A 19,000-nucleotide genomic window follows, 5' to 3' on the forward strand; every position below is an offset into this window, starting at 1 on the left:
CTTGAAATACTTCTGTCCCTTTACTTGTCTACATTTAGGTTTTCCACCCATATTGTATGTAGACTGTTTTCTTCCAGCTGGAGAGCTAATCGTGTCAGCATTCCTTCGAAACCAGTCCTTTTCACCCTGACTTGAAATCTGTTTTCTGTCATATGTACACACACACTGAGATCTATTTCTAGGCTGTGTCTTCTGTTCCAGGGATATGCGTCTCTTCCTGCGTCAGGACGTGTGCTGCTTTTAGATCAGGGGTGGGGGGGATTTTTTTTTTTTTTTTTTAAAGAACAATCCCTTTGGAACTGCTGCAGAGCCTGGACAGGAGGGAAACACCTGGCGGCCAAGAGGCAGGGCGAGAGCAGAGGTGAAGAGAATCTCCATCCCCCCAACCACAAGGCCAGATTGGGGGAGGGGAGAAAAAAGGACCCAGCTGCTTGTAAAATAAAGTCGTCCCTTTTATTTCAAATCAACCCTTTCCCAAGTTGGTGCTGCAAGTGGAGATCAGGGGCCCTAAGCCCACTGGGGTGTGGCAGGGCGGGGGCACTCACATCCCTTCGGGGCTGAGAGGCTGTGGGTCTGGCTGGCTGCCCGCTGCCTGGCCAGCTCCGGGCCCTGGCCTACCCCCTCGACTTACTGCCAGGGCTAAGGACACATAGAGGGGGCAGGGCGGGCAGGAAGGCAGTCCTGTTTAAGGTGTCCGCAGCCAGGGCATTGTTAGTGGTGGGAGCCCAGTGAGGCTAGGTTAGTGGGGTCTTCTCCGGCAGCTGGGGAAGGAACTGCAGAGAGAGGCAAAGATCGGACCAGATGCAGGCAGAAGGGCCGCCCCGGAGCCCATAGGGAGGGAAGGAGGGAGGGCAGAGGCTGGCTTTGGGAGCTGGGGTGTCACTCTAGATGCTCACCGGAGATGGGGAACAGGCTCCAGTCTGGCATGGAGGAAGGGCTCAGATAGATGACTGCCACTGCACGAAGCGCTTGGATTCCTGCCAGGGAGATGTGGGGCGAGGAGGGCACGACTAGGGAATCTGGCTTTGTAGTGTGGGCCCTCAGACCCAGGGGTCCGGGCCCCCCGCCCCTCCCCCCTCAGACCCAGGGGTCCGGGCCCCCCGCCCCTCCCCCCTCAGACCCAGGGGTCCGGGCCCCCCGCCCCTCCCCCCTCAGACCCAGGGGTCCGGGCCCCCCGCCCCTCCCCCCTCAGACCCAGGCGTCCAATACCTGAGGGTTGAAAGGGTCGTCATCGTCTGTGTCATCATAGTCGTCACTGGGGTGCAAGGGGGGCAGTGGCAGAGAAACAGGATGGGGGTCCATCAGGAGGCTGCCCCCTAACAGTGGCTCAGTGGTTCTCCCCCACCCCCTCCGCCAAGACCCTGCCCCCCTCCCCTCCTGACCTGGGTGGGAAGAGGGCCCAGGCGCGGGGCAGGCTGCAGAGGGCGGTGGCCAGGGCCCCCGCGGACAGGAGGGAGAACAGCAGCAGGAAGAGCAGGCCTTCCAGGGCGTCCTCACACAGACCTCGCAGGGCTGCACCATAATCCTGGGGCGGGGGGAGAGGGCGTCAGCGGGCAATGCACACGGCTCAGACCGTCCACCTGGCTGTGCAACGCTGAACGCGTCCCTCAGTTTCCTCCCGTCGCCTGTGCGCAGCACAGGGCCTGGCACGCAGAAGGCGCTCAGCACACGGTAGGCGCTGTGGTCACTGTCATTATCACACCTGCAAGCGGGAACCCCAGTTGCGGCCTCCTCTCCATCACCGAGAGCCCTCCCCCCCCCACCCCACGACCAGACGCCGCAGCAGCTCCGCCTTGGTTGAGTGCCGGGCGTCTCAGCCTGGACACTTCTGACACTGGGGCAGATCACTGTGTGTGTGCTGAACGGGGTGGCACCTGCACTGCAGGTCCTTGAGCAGCAGCCCTGGCCTCCAGCCACTAGATGCCAGTAGCACCCCCTCCCCAAGCCGGGACACCCAAACATGTCTCCACACGTTGCCACCGTCCCCTGGGGCAAAATCGCTGGCTTAGAACAACACTGAGAACAAGGCTTAGAAGAACAACTGGTGTAGGACTGCCGCCTGCACAGAACGCACACTCAGTAAACACTGGCTGACATTACTGTCATCCCCGGAAACCGGCAGAAGCACCACTTCCTGAATGGCCAGCCATAAGTCATTCAGCAGGGGCTGGCCGAGGGCCTGCTCTGTGCCAGGCATTGCTCCAAGTACCGGGGAAACTTCAGCAACCAGGCCCCAGAAGGTCGCTTCAGAACACAATGAGCTAATGAGAGAGGGGGGGTTTGGAAAGCAGTACTGGGGTCCCGACAGCAAGATGGCACCAGCAGGAGGGAACCCGGCCGATGGGAGGTGGGGGACTGTCGTCTGGGAGACCCGCCAGGCTGCTGGGGGAAAGGGTGCGGGCTAGGGGGAAGCAAAGGGCTGAGGCCGAAACCGGCCAGGGCCAACCACACAGGCCCCGGAGACCTTAATCCGCCTGCAGGGGTAATTGCGGGTTTTAAGCGCGGGAAGAAGATCAGATTGTGCTTAAAAGGCTCACTGGGCTGTTGGCTGCTGTGCGGAGGACAGACAGGGGCAGGCAAGCAGGGGGCAGGCAAGCAGGCAACAGGGAAGAGGCCTTGCGGTGACAGTGTGAGCTGTGCTCAGTCCAGAGGGGCTGCAGAAGAGCCAGCAGAACTTGCTGGACGAATGAACAGGAAGCAGAAAGGATATTCCTAGGTTTCTGGGTCTAAGCAGAGGCTCCCCTGCGAGAAGAATTCGGGGAGGGCGACAGGGGTCACCTTGTGCAGGCCACGACAGTGCAGCAGTGCCACCAACTGGTGGAAGTTTCCTTCTGTCACATTCAGCGTCTCCTCCAAGGACAGCAGAGGCTTCTGCGGTGGCAGGGGGTTGTCATCCCAGGAACTCTTCAGGCTCCGCCCATCTCTTCAGGCCCCGCCCCTTTCGGCGGGCTCACAAGCCAGGGCCCCACCCACAGCCACCGCCCCGCCCCTTTCTGCGGGCTCACAAGCCAGGGCCCCACCCACAGCCACCACCCCACCCCCTTTTCGAAGGCTCCTCCCACAGACCCAGGTTCCCGCCCCTCCTTCCCCTGGGAGTCGGGGTGCAGAAGGAGCACCCGGCCCGCCGACCTGCGCAGAAGGGAACTGGGGGACAGCTTCTCGCTCCAGCCCCTGCAGCTGGGAGTGGATGTTGGCCAGAGCTCGCTGGGACAGAGTCAGCCTCTGCGGGAAGCCAGAGGGAGGGAGGAGGAGCCAGCGGTTGACACCCCCAGCCCACTTGGCGCCTTCATCCTCCCCCGGGATCCCTAAGTCTAGGCCCCAGCCGCGCCCTCCTCCACCCGGTTCCCTTGCCCGCAGCCCTAACCTGTTGAAAGGGGTTGGAGACGGCCTGGTTGCAGAGGAAATAATAGCTCAGGATGTCTGAAGCGGCAAGGGAAGAGGGGAAGAGGGGGGGAGGCTGTGAGCCTGAGCCCCGGGGCCTCCCTGGGGAAAGGCGGGAGGGGGCAAGGCCACACTTTCCACCCCTCCCAGCTCAGGACCCTCCTGCGGTCCCAATGACCTCGCATTCTGAGACTGGCACCCCTCCCAGCCCCTAATCCCTTCTGCTCTAGCCACAGCCAGAAACATGCTGATCTACACACTCCCGGGGAGCCCCTGCTTCTGCCACCCTCCCCTTGACTCAACTGTGCTCCCCCCATTTGCTCCAAGTGGCCAAATCCTCCCATCCCTCAGCTCCAGCCTGAGGACCCCTTTCTCCTGACTCCATCATCTTTATCCCTCCCTCTGTTCCAACGCACCAGGGGAGGTGCCGAGAGCTTCTGCGGAACTGGGCAGGGCCTGGCTGCCGGCTGCGCACCCTCACCCCATCCCAGGAGGACCGCGCAGAGAGGCCCGAGGACCCAGGGCGTGCGCCTGGAGATGCGATCACCTGAGCCAAGGCCAGTCTCCTCCCGGGTCAGGTTCAGGATGTAGGTGTCCGGACTGGAGCAGAAGTCACTGAGGCCCTGAGAGGGGCAGCAGGAAAGGGGGCTCAGAACAGAAACGGCCCCCATTCCACACTCCCACAGAACTGAGTGCTCTCTAGCCCCCCTCCCTCAGACCCAGGAGTCCAGACCCCCAGTCCCTCCTCCCTCAGACCCAGGAGTCCAGAAGTCCAGTCCCTCAGGACCTAGGAAACTGTCTGGAAACTTCAGAACCTGCGTTCCTGGCCCCCAAGTCTTTCCTCTCAGGACCTAAGGCATTTATTCCCAACCTGCCCCAGGATCCAGGAGTTAGGGGCCTTTGGCACCCTTAGGTCTCGGAGCCCAAGGGCCTGTCCCGCACCACTCACCACGGCTGTAGCTGCCTCCAGGCCCATGGAGCCCCAGCTCAGGACAAGAACCAAGAGACTCATCACCGTCATCCTACGGTGGGGAGGAGGGATTGGACTTGGGGGTTCTGGGGTTCTTCATCTCCCACCTCGCCTCTTGCCTCCCCCCACCCCTAATCCCATCACAGCCCCAGCCCTACCCTCCACCCACCTCTGGAGCCAAGAGGGTAACAACTAGGGGCAGAGAAGCTGTGGGGGGAGAGGTGTGGACCCGAGGCTGCTGACGTCAAACTGAACATCTGGCCCTGCTGGGGGAGGATACGGGGTGAGGGGCTGGCCGGATCCAGCCCGCGTCTGTCCCCGCCTTGCTCCGGACCGCCCACCCCTGGGCCCCATTTCCCTGCTCTGAATTCCGCAGGAGCTTGCTCCCAGGTTCACCCATTGCTTGGTCAGCCTCCCTCTCAGCCCAGACTCCTCCTCCCAGGAGTGGAGACAGCTCCAGGGCTGAAATCACCTTCCAGGTTTTCTCTGGGGATGGGGTTTGGGGGGGGGGGGGTCCGCATTGGAGGGTGGTCAGCAAGAAAGAAGGGCACCTGGAGGGGGCCAAACTGAAGGCCTGGCCCCAAGCCCCAGACCTGCCCTGCCCACTGTGCTTTACCATCTTCAAGCTTCAGGGGGGCCTGGATGGGATGGCAGGACCTCTCACCCCGGGGGGAGTGTGGGAATGGTGGCGGGCACAAGCGTGGCCCCCCTCAGGGCCAGGGAGGATACAAAGGCTCCTCCAAGTGGGATAGGCTGGCCTAGGTGGAATCCCAGCTCCAGCACTTTCTGGCTGTGCAGCCTTGGGCAAGTGGCCTAACCTCTCTGAGCACGTCTCCCTTTCTGTTATATGGGGAGAAGGAAAGGACCTCCTCATAGGGTTAGTGCAAGGGTTCCAGAAGAGCATCGGGCATACAGAATGAACCTTTAAGTAAGAGTGTGGTCCTTAATTCCGCCACACCACGTGATAGCTTTCTGCCTCAGGGCCCTCGTCTTCCAGATAGGCATCTGACAGGCACCTCCTTCACAGGGTTGTCATGGCAACCGAGAGGGTCGGTGATCACCCCAATCCTCAGCACAATCGTTGCTTATCGTTGCTTTTCTAGGATTTTGGTGCACTTCTTGCTGTGAGGACAGCCTGTTTCCTGCCCGCCCCCTTCCTGGGCAGCTCTGAGCCTGATTTCTATGTGCCAGCCCAGCCCAGGAACTCCATGGAGGTTCGTGGGACAAGGGAATGAAACCAGTGTGGGCCTGGGAAGGACCGTGGCCCCTCTCGGAAGAGCGCTGTGGGATCTCAGTGACATGTGCCGCTGCCAGGAAGCCACCCAGACTTACACAATCACTAGCCACTTGCTCTGCTTCGCCAGGCCCAGGAGGGTGAAGAGGCAGACCAGTAGCTCCAGGAGCAGCAGGAGAACGTAGGCCAGCCACCTGGGGAGGGGGTGACAGGGGTGAGGCTGAAGCAGCAACTCCAGCCTTTCACGTGCCCAGGCTCCCAGACCGGGACTCGGCAGAGGGTGACAGCACCTGCACGTTCTCCCGGCTCTGCCTGGACATGTGATCTCCCTGATGCCCAGTCTCCAGGCCACAGCCAGGCTCATCTGTGAAATGGGTGCATTGGGAGGCCGGCCACTGTAGCCATTCAGAGCACAGGTCCCAGGACTGTACCCTGACCGAACCACGCATGAGCCCTGCGAGTGGCACGGTCCCAGGGCCCCAGCCCCTCCACCCCAGCCTGGAGAACAGAGGGACTCATTCCCAGGCACGTACTCAGCAACACAGGGCACGACCCAAGGGCTCAGTGTCTGCAGGCAGACGGCCTGGGTCGCAATGCCAGCCCCTCCACTTCCTGCCTGCCTGCAACTTGGTCTCAGTAACCTCGCCTCCTGTGTCTCGGCTTCCCCGCCAGTGACTCGGGGAGAACAGCAGCACCTACTTCCAAAGGTTGTCGTGAGGCTAAACCATAAAGCACCGAGAAGAGTGCCAACATGGACGCACTTAAATATTAGCTTGAACACGCGTCAGGAAACTTTTAATGTCATTTAAGAATTCGGTATTAGTTAACGATCAGTTCACTCTGGTTGGAGAGGAAGACGTACATGAGACCACAGCACAGTGCCTGGCACTTTGGAGATGCTCAATAAACAGCATCGCTCTCAGCGATCCCCACGTCGCCAGAGCGGCAAGGGAACCGCCGCCCCCCTCCGTGGTAGCCTCTGCGCAGACCCTTGTGGGGACTCACTGTGCCCTTCTTTCCCGGACGGCTGGAGGGTCAGGCTCTCCCCGGGAAGGAGAAGCTGGGCCCACTGGCTCCAGCTGACCTCCAGGCCTTTGCTCCCCATGTCCCCACCGCCAGCTCTCGTGCCCCAGCTTCACTTCACTTCCGTCAGGGGCAGGTGGCACTTCTGCCCTAAGCCACCAAGAACTCCCCCAGCAAAGCTCTCCCGCTGGGGGCCCCGATTTCCTTCCAGGAAACCGGCCGTGTTCCTTGAAGGACTCCCAAGTGCCAGGCACTCTCGTCTTGGTGCATTCCAGAAGCTACTTCCTGTTAACGATGGGTCTGCCTCCCTCGGGTGTAGTCACCCCCCAGCCCCCCTGAAACAGGGCTGAGGCCCAGGGCCTGCACCCCTGAGCTTGGCCAGAACCCAGAACTTGAACTCACTGGGACCCAGGCCTGTCTGACGCCCTGCAGGGGGCATCCTCATTGCGGACTGCTTCAGCCCAGGTCTGCCTTCCCCCTGGAGCACAGAATCCAGGACCAAGTCTTCCCTGTCTCTGCTCCCATGTCTGGTTGGGACCCTCAGTTGTCAGATGAACAAAAGAAATAATTCCTCGCGGACGAAGCAATGAGGACTCCGTCATGTTGGCTGCTGGGAAAGATGGCCGCCCCAGATGTCCTTCAAATGTCACCTTCTCAGTGTGGCCTTTCGGATGACCCCCCAAAACTGCCATCCTCTGTCCCCAGACCATCCCGTTCCCGTCTCCCACCTAATTTTCTCCAGAGTTCTCAACACTCACCACCTTACAGACAATATCTCATTCATGCATTTGTTTCTTATTGGTCCGCCCACTGTGAGGCAGGCAGGAATCCCTCTGTTTTGTTCACCGCTCTATCTTAAAAAAACCCATATTTTACAGACACCTATATAACGTGTGCTGGTCGCCCCTGTAAGCACTTGACAGATAATGACTCAACAGATCCTCCACAATCCAATGAGGGTACTGCTACCCATTATTGCCACGGGTACCAGATGGGAACACTGAGGCACAGAGCTGGCATGTAACTTGTTTAAGATCACGTGGTTAGGGAGTGGCCGTCTGAGCTCATGGTCCTGACCATTTGGGTACACCTCTCTCACCAGAAGGTGTAAATAAATATCTGTTGGATGGATACACGCGTCAGATGGACAACCGAGGGAGTGAACTAGTTAGTCTGAGATTCAATGAGTGAAGTGCAAGAGTGACTTGATGAATGGCTGAGTCAAGGATGGATGAATGAAGGAGTGAGTACATTGAGGGAGGGAGTAAATGGATGAATACTTGAGTGGGCACGGGATCACTGGGTCCTTCTCTCTACGCCAGGGTTGCTGTCACTTACTGGCACTTAGCACAGATAATCCTTTACCGTCGGGGGCTGTCCTGTGCATTGTAGGATATTCAGTAGCATCTCTGGTCTCTGCCCACCTGGTGCCAGTAACATACCCTCCCCCAGCTGTGACACCCAGATATGTCTCCCAAGGTCCCCTGGGGGCACAATCACCCAGGCAGGGGTTCCCTGCCACACGGAGCAGAAGAGCGGTCACCTACCTGTACTCCTCCACAAAGGACACATCTTCGGCTACTTGCAGGGGGCTCAGGGGCACTCCCCGCCAGAAGGCCAGCCCCTGGAGCTGCTGGGCCACGGCTTCTGCCTGCCGCCGAGCCCCCCGGGTGGCCGCCACCAGCTCCGTGCGCTGCGTCAGCACCTCCTCCAGAGTGGTCAGCTCTGTCCTCACGGCCTCATCCAACCTCTCCACCATCTCCAACACCTGCGCACAGGGGTGGGCCTGGAGTCGGGGGAGGGCGTTCTCTGGGGTGGCCAGGGGTTGGGCGACAGGGCTGGGGGGGGGCGAAGTAGGAGCGAGCAGGGGCGGGTATCTGAGATCTGAGCGCTAGGGCATCTGACGATTGAGGAAGGGAAGGAAGGGGCTCTGAGGTCCAGCTCATGCAGTCCTGTGGCTTCTGTCAGGAGCTCGGAGAGGTCCGTGGCTGGAGCCCCAGGACTGAGATTAAGTCTGGAATCCTAGGTCTGACGCTGGCATCTGCCTTCCTGAGTCTGGGGTCTCACGTCTGGGTTCCAGGGTTGCAACTGGACATGAAATCTAAGGTCTGAGGTCAGGCTGGGTCTCAGCCCCGGGTCTGGAACCCTGGGGCTGCGGATCAGAGTGAGGCTTCTCGTCTGAGTCCTGGGTCTGAGCGCTGAGGTCTCTAACCTTGCACCCGGGCCAAGGATCAGGTCTCCGTCCTGGATCTGACCTGAGGGCAGGGGCTGGGTTTTGGTGTTTGGTCTTTGAATGGTTTGGGCTGTGAGCTGAAGTCCAAGGCTGGGGCTGCGTGTGATTTAGGCTCGAATCCCAGATCTGGGCTAAGGTTCTGATGGTGCCATGTGTGAGGCCCTAATCTGCAGTCAGGGTTGGGGGTTGGGCATACAGTCTGAGATCTGCATGTTGGAACCTGACATTCTGGGTCTGGGGTCTTGGCTCTGAGTTTAGACCCTGCTTCCCTGGGAGGGGGCCCTTTGCCCAGGTGTGGGGAACCAGTCTGGGTGTGGGTCTGGGGTCTGGCCAGTGCCTGGCCCCTCACCAGGTGGTCAATGGCAGTGAGTGTGTGGTTGGCATGCAGCAGTGCAGAGCTGAGCTGGGACACCCCATCACTGGTCTCGCTGTTGCCATAGAAACCGATGCCAATGCCAGCGCTAAGAGGAGGAGGGAAGGGAAATCACAACCGGTCCTGGGACCCTGGGGGCCGCCACGCTCCCCCCACCTCCTCACACACCCAATCCCATCTCCCACCCCATCCCATTGGTCCAGCCCATCGTGGGAAAGGAACGTCTCTAGCCTGGCCCCCACCAGTTGCCAAGGTAACGGGAAGGTCTCACTCCCCCGGCCCAGGGACGTCATTGTGATGCTAATGGTGGGTGGAGAGGTGGAGGGGAACGGGCCCCCAGATTTAACTCGCACCTCCCCGGAGTGAAACCCTGCCATGCCCAGCCCCAGGACGGAAAGTCCTCCCGCCTAGTGACTGCCACCCCACACCCAGGCCCTCCATCCTTTCCCCAAGCATCCGGGGTCCTCAGCACCTGTCCCTTCAGGATGCAGCCGTCCCCTCCCCCGCCTCCTGGGGGGTTCCACGGAGCCACCAACTCCTGGGGGACCCCAAGCCTGGAGCTCCCAGCCTCCCCCCACCCACAGGACCCAAGCTTCTGGACGGCTGGGAGGGAAGCAAGGGAATGTGGGCCCGACGGGCCAGAAGCCGGGCGCCCCCGCCCCTCGGTTGCCGGCACACAGAGCTCCATTGTGGGGCCTGAATACGGGCCCCCTCCCTCTCCCTCCGCAACACACTGGGTCCCTCCGCGGAGGGGGGCCAGGCCTGGAGCGGGGCGGCGGACGCCCGGACGCCCTCGCAGTTCCCAGCCCCGCGCTCCGCAGGCCCCCACCCCCTGCCCTGGGATCCGACGGCGCCGGCTCCAGCGCCCGTACCCATTGTTCACAGGGCTACAAAGCTGCTCTTGTTCCCCGGCCACGGGGGCTGGCCGTGTCTCTCCCGCACAGGGCCTCTGTCCGCCTCCCCGCCCCCCTCCGCTCAGGAGAGCCCGAAGAGGAAGCATCCTGGGACTCCCGGTCCCCCTCCCCCACCTCCACCCCCACACCCCCCCACACTGCTGCTCTCCCGCAGTGGCGGAGCCCGGTCTGGCGGGGGTGGGGGGAGCGCTAGCGGCTTTCCGGCTGCTGCCCGCCCTTCCCGCCCCCAAGCCCCAGGTCCTGAGTGCCCAGATCTGCCCTGAGGGGTGGGTGCTGCCCTGCCGGGGAGGGGCAGCGCTCAGAGCTGGCTCTTGGTAAATGGTGCGCCCTCACGTGCCCTGCTCCTCCCACCCCTGAGGGTGTCCCAGGTGGTGGTCCCTGGGCTCCTAGGGGTTTTGGGGTCTGAATCTCCACTTGGCCCACCTGGCCTTGAAAAGTTGCCTCTCCCTGAGCCTCCCTCTTGAAAACTGGTTGTGACAACTCTGAATCCAGCAGGGTTACCGTGGGAAGGAGTTAGACCAGCTCAGGGCTGCTCCTGGATTGTAAATATCCCTTTACTGTCCCTGACCGGGACATCAGCTTCATGAGGGCAGGGACCTCGTCTGGCTTGGTATTTCCTGGCACATAGTAGGTACTCAGGAAATAGCTGCTGAATGAATGAATGAGTTAATGAATGACATCCCTAGTTCACATTTATGGAGTCCAGCTGTGAACCAGGCACTGTACATTTCATTTAATCACACAACTAGGAGGTGGGTGTGACTACAGTGCCCATTTTAGAGATGTGGAAACCGAGGCCTGGAGAAACTATACCACTCGCCTAGGTCACACAGCTGTTCCACAGCAGAGCAACCAAACCCAGGCAGTCTGACTGCCCAGCCTTTAACCCCTAGGCCATCCTGCCAGGCTGGCTGCCCTTCGGAAGTCACTTCTCCTCTTGACCTTCGTTTCTCCATCCATCAAATGGGAGCAATTCTCCCCTGCTGGGACACCACCAGGAAGAACGATTGATAGAGAGCTTGGGGAGCCCCATCCCCAGTGTCCACCCACCCTGGGGCCCCATTACCAGCCGACGAGAAGGGCAGCAATGCAGCTCCAAGTGACACAGCCTCCCCCAGGCGGAGGGCTCTTGGCCCCGGGCGGCTCTGGGGGCCGGCAGCAGCAGAAGCGGATGAGGTAGACAGCAATGAAAATGAGGCTCAGGCCCAAGCCCAGGCCTGCCAAGGCCACCACCAGCAACAGGGCCTGGGAAAGGGGGTGACATCAGGCATCACAGGGGTTCCGGGCTCCCTCCCTGTGTGGCTGGAGGTTCTGGGTTTGGGATCTCTGGGTGGAAGGCGTCCCTGGCTAGCTGGGGGGCCGAGCCCAAGCCATGGTTTTCAGGTTTGTGAGCAAAGACGGCATTCCCAGACCCTCCCAGGCTGGCAGCCAGGGCTCTGGGACTTGGGGCTGGAGGGAGCTTCCAACTAGGAGGCCCAAGTCTTGGGTTCAACTTCTGCTCTGCCCTCCAAAGGCTGTGTGACCTTTGGCAGGGGCCCTCCCCTCTCTGAGCCTCGGTTTTCTCCTCACCAAAACCAGGTAGTTGGAATGAAGCACCATCCAAGGACATGGCAAGACCCGGACCCCAGACCCTTGTGGGATCAGGGGTCGGGAGGGGGCACCTGTTCCTGGCGATGTGTGCCAGGTTGGGGGTGGCAGGCTTCCTACTCCCTCCCCCCTCCCCCGCGCTGGTCCTCCCCACTCACTGTTTGCTTCCCCTCCCCTGATGCTGAGCTCTGCACACCCACCGCAGTGTGAGTCTGTCACCCAGGGACTCAGGGGGAGGGGGCGTGACAGCCTCCGTGACAGTGTGTGCGTGCGCGCGCAACTCAGAGATGGGGACCGGGAGGCTGGGAGAGTGAAGACTGAGCAGGGGCGAGAGGAGGATGGGGGGGGGGAAAGAGAGAGAGAGAGAGAGAGAGAGGGAAAGAGGTAGTGTGTGAATGTATGTGTGAATGTGTGTATGTGAACATATGAGTGTGTGAATGTGTGTATACTTGATGCATGTGTGTGAGCGTTTGAGTGCAAGAATGTGTGTGTAAATGTGAAGGTGTGGGCGTATACATGTGAGTGTGAGTATATGGGTGTGTACACGTGTTATCTGTATGTGGGTGTGTATGTGTGCATATGTGAGCGTGTATATGTGCGTGAGTGTGAATGCACGTGTGAGAGTGTGTGTCTAATTGTGTGTGAGCGTGTCCCCCCAGCACGGAGGCACCCAGTCCCTGATTATTTTCCCAGCTGTCCCCTCCTGGGTGTGTGTCCCAGCACTGTCACCCTGACTGTTGTCGACGGGGGCAGAGCGAGCCTCCCTGGGTGCCTCTGGCGGCGGCTGGGGTGGGGGCCCCGCGCGTGGCATCCGTGTGGGGAGGTCTCCTTGGCCGAGAGCAGGTGGCCGAGTACTGGCTCTGGAGGCTGCCACTGTGTAACCCGCAGGCTGTGGTAGAGGGGCTGGCAGTCCCCGCTTGGTGGGGACAGAGCTGCGTGGAGTAGGCAGGGAGGAGCTTCTTACGGCTGGCTCAGCCCAGCCATGACCCAAATAGCTCAGAATACAGCACACGTCCCCCTCTCTGCCTTCCTGGGAACCCCTCCTTCTCAGCTTGCCAATCCCCAGCCCCCTGTCCCGGGAGCCCCCCAGGACAGATCCGAGGGGCTCAGACCTTACAGGCAGGGCCCAGGACCCATCCCAGGGCTCCACCATCCTCCCCACCCCCTACCCCATCCCCAGCTCAGCCAAGCCTTGCTCATTAATCTCAAAGTCAAGGACTTGAATTAAACTGGGTCAGGGGACAGTTCTTTCGCCCCTATTGGAGCTGACCCAGGCTGGGCCCCCTTCCCCAGGGACCCCGGCTTCCTTAAGGTTCCCACCCAGCCCCACCCTCTGGCCCCGTTTCTGTCATTCTCCAGTCCCCACACCTTACCTCATCCTCACCCCCCTCCATCGACCTGCCTGCCTGCCCCTTCCGTCCTGGGACAGGCTGGAAGTCTCTCCCAGCGCCTCCCCTGTTTTCCCAGCTCCAGCCCTAAAACCCCTCACCCCGCTCCCCATTTCAGGTCTCAATCCCGTCCCAGAATCAGGGCATCCCCCAGCTTTTTTCCTCTCCATGTCAGCTCCTCTATCTCCTGGGTCCCACCTGAACTGGGACGTATTTAACTGGATTGCCCTGATCCCATGAGGGAAGGGGTCGTCTTTTAGGACACGATGGACCTATCCCCCTGATGACCCTAGCTTCCCGCGCAGCTCTCAGAGACCCGGGAATCCAAGGGCCCCCAGTCCCCTCCCTCCTCTGAGATCCAGGGGTCCAGGCCCCAGCCCTCCCTTATTTAAGGAGCAAGGGGTCTGGTTCCCCAGCGCCTGTCCCAGGGGAACCTCCAGGTACGGGAACGCCAGGCTCCTGCTCCCTCAGGTACCCCAAAGTCCCGGCCCGGCTCCCACCCCCAGAGAACACAGGAATCTGTCACCCAGCTCCCAGCCCCCGCCCCCAGGACCCCGTGCCCGCGCCCACCTGCTGGTATTCTTGTTCTTGGGGCGCGAAACCGCTGGGCACCGGGCGGAGCTGGAAGTCGGCGCGGGGCAGCTGGTGCAGCAGATGCACCCAAGCCGAAGGTCGGTAGCCCGGGGGCGCCCCCATGGCCCCCGGGGGAGGGCTCAGCGGGGCGTACGCTGGGCCTGCGAAAGCCTCGGCAGCGGAGCGGGGCGCGGGCTGAGCGGGGTCTGGCGGGGCTCAGGGGAGCGAGGGGGGGAGGGAGGGGGTGGGGGGCGGAGATTGGGGGAGGAGGGGGGCGGCGCGGGCAGGGCAGGGATGGTGCTGCCCCTGGCGGCCGAGGGGGGGACTGCCGCACCGCGAGTCGGGCTCCCCGCGCCCCCTCGGTGGCGGCTCCCACCTGCGGCCCCCGCGCAGGTACCACGCTGCTCGCATAGGCGGCCCAACAGAGCTCGGCTGAACAGCGACATCCAGTAGAAGGCCGCTCATAGTGTTATATCACCCCACAGCATAACGATCCCTTTATCTTTAGGAAGAACCTTCGTGTCTGTGCAGAGGTCGCTAGTGTTTGCGCAGCATTTTACAAATAATGATCAGTTACAAATCATGGTCAGTTGCATCAATAAAAACCCCTCACTTCTGTAAGCGTACGCTCACCTGTAAAGGACGCCTCCATGTGGGTTAAAAGCCTTCTCCCACTTAAAAAAAAAAAAATCTGTATAAGGACACAGCTTCTAGACACAAACCTCCCTATGTGTATAGACCACTCCAGAATGTACACCCGCATGTCTGCAGTAAGGACCCCTGGCACGTGCAGAAGGGTTCTTCCCACTCCAAGAAGAACTTGCTCATCTATTTGGGGGACCCCCTCCCATCTTTATAAGGATGCCTCCCATGCGTTAAAGAACCTCCCTAAACTGATTAAGAAAGACTTCAATGTATACAAGGATCCACCTGCCCTTGTCATTCACTTTACGGTTTACAAAGTGTTTTTCCAGCCGCTACCTCTGCTGAGTCTCACAGGAACCCACTGATACCGCACTGGTAGTGGAGGAAGTAGAGGGGACCTGGCTGTTCCAGCGTCACCACCCGGCCAGTCACTGCTGAAGTTCAAACTAAGGTCCCCAGGAATCTGCCCCAGGGGTTCCCCCACCCCTGTGGAGCTGGGCTAGACTTCGCCACCTGGCGTCCCCACACATGGCCTCCCTTGGGGGGGGATCTGATGGGCAGCGGGGAGAAAGGGGAGACAGTGCTCTGCCCATCTCATCCCAATATTTTGCTCCCGATTGGTGAGAAAGGGCTGGGGGTAGTTGCCCATCTCATTACTAGGGAGAAAAATAATGGTGGTAGTGATGGTCCTAGGGATAATGATGGTCATGACAATGATGAAGATTATGGTGCTGTGGATGGTGACAATGGTATGATGAAGGTGATGATGAGGGTGGTGATGAGAGTGATTATGTCGACGGTGTGGATGAGGAGGAGGAGGATGAAGGTGATGATGGTGACGACAGGGATTATGTTGATGAATGGGAGATCTGAGATGCTGTCTGTTAGAGATTTGTTCTCCTTGACCTCCTGCCATTGTTTCCTGGGTCTGCTTCTCCTGGGGAAGACGAATGGCTATTCCAGGGTGGTCCCTGAGCATTTCCAGGGTTCTTGGCTGACTACCGTTCCAATACCATCCCAAACTCTATAGGTGTTAATTCAGGGCTTGGGTGCGTTAGGACCCCCACCCCCAGCGTGGGGGAGGGCTCAGAGCACAGGTTGTTGCTATTGATATTTCGTTTCAGCCAATTCTTGCCATGTGGGGAGAGGGACACAGCATCGCCAGATGTTCCAAATTTCCAAGAGACGACAGAAATCTGGATATTTTTAAAAGCAAAATCCCTCAGCTTTTAAATGTTAAAGCTAATTCAAATACAAAAAAAATACTGTGTGGGCCAAATAAAACCTGTCCGTGGGTTGGTGCTGGCTGTTTTGTAAGCTCTGGTCTAGCCAGACGCTGAGCAGCACTGCCGTGGAAGGGGCAAGCGGAGGGAAATGGGCCCACAAAGAAGCTGAGAAGGAGCAGCCCAGAGAGGCAGGAAGGAAGCCAGAGAGAGGCAGCAATGCCGCCTCTTCCAGGAAGGCCTCCTGACCAGCCCCTCTTGACAAAAGACAAGGGCAGGTCCCAGCTAAAGAACTCACATGTGCTCCCCATGACATAAATTCTGGGAGACTCATCAGGTTCACGAGGTGATTGTGAGTATATATGGTATGAGTCCACTTAGGTGATGTTCAAGAACAGACAAAACTAATCTATGGTGGCAACAGTAATCAAAACAGTGGTTGCCTCTGGGAGGGTGGGGACAGGGCTGACTGGGAAGGGGGCCAAGGGGACTTTCAGGAGTGATGGCATTGTTCTGTATCTTGATAAGGTTTTGGGTGGCACTTGTGGTACACTTAAGATTTGTGCAAATTTTGCATTTCACTGCAAATTTTGCCTCGGGGGAAAAAAGAACTCTATTTAATGATATGCATGCTTAAGTATGGGGGGGGGAATTCAGTGGTGTCTGCAGTTTTCTTTGAAATGGATCAAAAAAGAAATAAGGTGGGTTGACAGGGGGATAGATATGTAATAAAGCAAAATATTAATGGTAGCATCTAGGTGGTGGGTGTCTAGGTATTCACTGTAATATTCTTTATTTTTTCCATCTTTATTGAGATATAATTGATATATAACACTGTGTAGGTTTAAGGTGTACACTAATGATTATATATGTATATGTGTGTATATATATATATAGCTATATCTATATATCTATATCTATACACACACAACATACATATATACCTTTTCATGTACCTGTTTGCCATCTGAAATCTTCTTTGGAAACTTGTCTGTTCAGGTCCTTTGACCATTTTATAATTAAATTATTTGTTTTTTTTCACTGTAACATTCTATCAACTTTTTTGTCTGTTTGAAACTTTTCATACTAAAATGTTGAGAAAAAAAAGAGACAGGCCTATAATTAGAGCAACACGATAAAGTAGTATTGGATTATAACCCAAATAAGAAATAAATGGGTGGGAATGTAAATTGATACAGCCACTACGGAGAACAGTACGGAAGTTCCTTAAAAAACTAAAAATAGAACTACCATATGACCCAGCAATACCACTACTGGGCATATACCCTGAGAAAACCATAATTCAAAAAGAGACCTGTACCACAATGTTCATTGCAGCACTATTTACAATAGCCAGGACATGGAAGCAACGTAAGTGTCCACTGACAGATGAATGGATAAAGAGATGTGGCACATATATACAATGGAATATTACTCAGCCATAAAAAGGAATGAAATTGAGTTATTTGTAGTGAGGTGGATGGACCTAGAGTCTGTCATACAGAGTGAAGTCAGTCAGAAAGAGAAAAACAAATACCGCATGCTAACACATATATATGGAATCTAAAAAAAAAAAAAATGGTTCTGAAGAACCTAGGGGCAGGACAGGAGTAAAGACACAGACGTAGAGAATGGACTTGAGGACACAGGGAGTGGGAAGGGTAAGCTGGGACAAAGTGAGAGAGTGGCCTGGACATATATACACCACCAAATGTAAAATAGATAGCTAGTGGGAAGCAGCTGCATAGCACAGGGAGATCAGCTCGGTGCTTTGTGACCACCTAGGGGGTGGGATAGGGAGGGTGGGAGGGAGACGCAAGAGGGAGGGGATATGGGGTTATATGTATACGTATAGCTGATTCACTTTGTTATACAGCAGAAACTAATACAACATTGTAAAGCAATTATACTCCAATAAAGATGTTAAAAAAAAAAGAAATGACCATGAGTCCAGAATGATATGAATAATTGAGTGAATAAAGTAAGAGATGGAAGAGAAGAGACAAATTTCCCATGCAGAAGGATTCCAGATAATTTATGTAGCTACTCTACCCTCAAGGGTAGAGCATAACTCCCTACTCCCTAAGTGTGGGCTGAGCACAATGACATCCTTCTAAAGGGAACAGCACAAAAACGAGGGAAAAAGAGTAACTTTGTAGTCAAGAAACCCGACAAGCCCTGCCTCAGCCAGGAGTTCAAGGTCAGCATCAAAGTCATGTTGCTAGTCTGTACCCTTGATGTGATGTGAGGAAAATGATATTTTACTTCTGTGGTTTGCTTCCCCTAAACCCAGGACCTCAGTCTAATCATGAGAAAAATATCAGTCAAACCCCAAGGTAGGCACATTCTACAAAATACCTGACCAGTCCTCTTCAACGCTGCCAGGTTCATCCAAAACAAGGAAAGGCTGAGAAACCGTCAGAGCCAAGGCTAGCCTCAGGAGCTTAAATGTCCTGTGGTCTCCCGGATGGGGTCCTGGAACAGAAGAAGGACACAGGTAAAAACCAAGGAGCTCCAAATAAAATATGGGCTGTAGTTAACAACAGGGCATCAATCTAGGTTCATTAGTTGTGACGAAGGCACCAGAGCAATCTAAGATGTTAGCAGCAGGGGAAATGGGGCCAAGGGTGTACAGGAACTCTCTGTACCATCCTTGCAACTTTTCTGTAAATGTGAAACTATTCTAAAATAAAAATTTTATTTAGAAAAAAGCAATCCATTTTTTTTAAATGATAAAGAGTAAAAAAAAAAAAAAAAGTCTAGGCTCACGGGTGCGAACAGGAGACAGCTTCATTCTTTCTCACCCTGCCTTCACACTCCATCTGTCTGAGCCCCCTTTCCCTCCTCCGTGGCTATATCAGGAACAGATCTTCTAGATTTCCTTGCCATCTGGGGGTTTTCCAACTGTCCCAATTTCAGGGGGTCAACAGTCCAGCCTAACTTAATATCAAAACATCCATCTGGCATCCAGCGCAGTCACTCCCCGTTTCCAGGCGGAGGCTTGACCTAAGACCCCACAGACCAAGGGAGGGGGTGACCCATGGTTGGCTTGCCCGCTCACCTTGCTCTCTTTGGCCAGTCTCTGAGATAGACACTCCTTTCTTTCTTCTCCTTCCCAAGCTGTGCCAGTCTGATGGCTCTTTGTCTCATGGGAATCCTTGGGAAGCCGCCCCCCCTTCCTCCTTCCCTCAAGTCCACCAAGAATTCCTGCTTCCCTTCTTCAGCAGCAAATTACTGTGATACCCAAGACCGCCAGGAACATACCTGCAGTTGAACAAGCTGGGTTTAGTACTCATCACAGTGAAAGAGAACACACATCCTGGGGTGAGAGGTAACACAGACCAAGCAACGGGGTGCTACGGGCTGCATTGGGTCCCCCTAAATTCATATGTTGACATTCCCATCCCCCGTGGCTCAGATGTGACTATGTTTGGAGATGGGGCCTTTGACAAGGTT

General features: G+C 57.2%; 1 protein-coding gene across 2 annotated transcripts; it reads right to left on the bottom strand.

Annotated features, from left to right (window-relative positions):
* Positions 1-431: 431 nt before the first annotated feature.
* TTYH1 (tweety family member 1) lies at positions 432-13,799 on the bottom strand. Of its 2 annotated transcripts, XM_068527983.1 has the most exons (14): positions 13,674-13,799; positions 11,195-11,373; positions 9,191-9,302; positions 8,156-8,376; positions 5,684-5,779; positions 4,331-4,403; positions 3,929-4,004; positions 3,365-3,420; positions 3,130-3,222; positions 2,779-2,871; positions 1,383-1,525; positions 1,210-1,255; positions 897-977; positions 432-773 (listed from the first exon to the last, which is right to left on the bottom strand). In XM_068527983.1, exons 1-13 carry the CDS (start codon positions 13,797-13,799, stop codon positions 939-941), a joined length of 1,353 nt encoding a protein of 450 aa, XP_068384084.1. In that variant the 3' UTR covers positions 432-773; positions 897-938. The 2 variants fall into 2 exon arrangements, with proteins under 2 accessions (XP_068384084.1, XP_068384083.1); XM_068527982.1 differs by lacking the exon at positions 1,210-1,255.
* Positions 13,800-19,000: the final 5,201 nt, after the last annotated feature.

The sequence above is a fragment of the Eschrichtius robustus genome, chromosome 19, assembly GCF_028021215.1.
Source record: "Eschrichtius robustus isolate mEscRob2 chromosome 19, mEscRob2.pri, whole genome shotgun sequence".
In the NCBI taxonomy this organism is placed as follows: Eukaryota; Metazoa; Chordata; class Mammalia; order Artiodactyla; family Eschrichtiidae; genus Eschrichtius; species Eschrichtius robustus.

Bases quoted from the DNA above. Each gene is read 5' to 3' on its own strand.
- TTYH1 (XM_068527982.1), bottom strand. From the start codon at position 13,799: ATGGGGGCGCCCCCGGGCTACCGACCTTCGGCTTGGGTGCATCTGCTG. The intron at 2,872-3,129 runs GTCGGCGGGCCG...CTGCCACCGCAG, and splicing joins CCCAGTTCCCTTCTGCGCAG to AAGCCTCTGCTGTCCTTGGA. The intron at 774-896 runs GTGAGCATCTAG...CTCTCTCTGCAG, and splicing joins GAGCCTGTTCCCCATCTCCG to TTCCTTCCCCAGCTGCCGGA.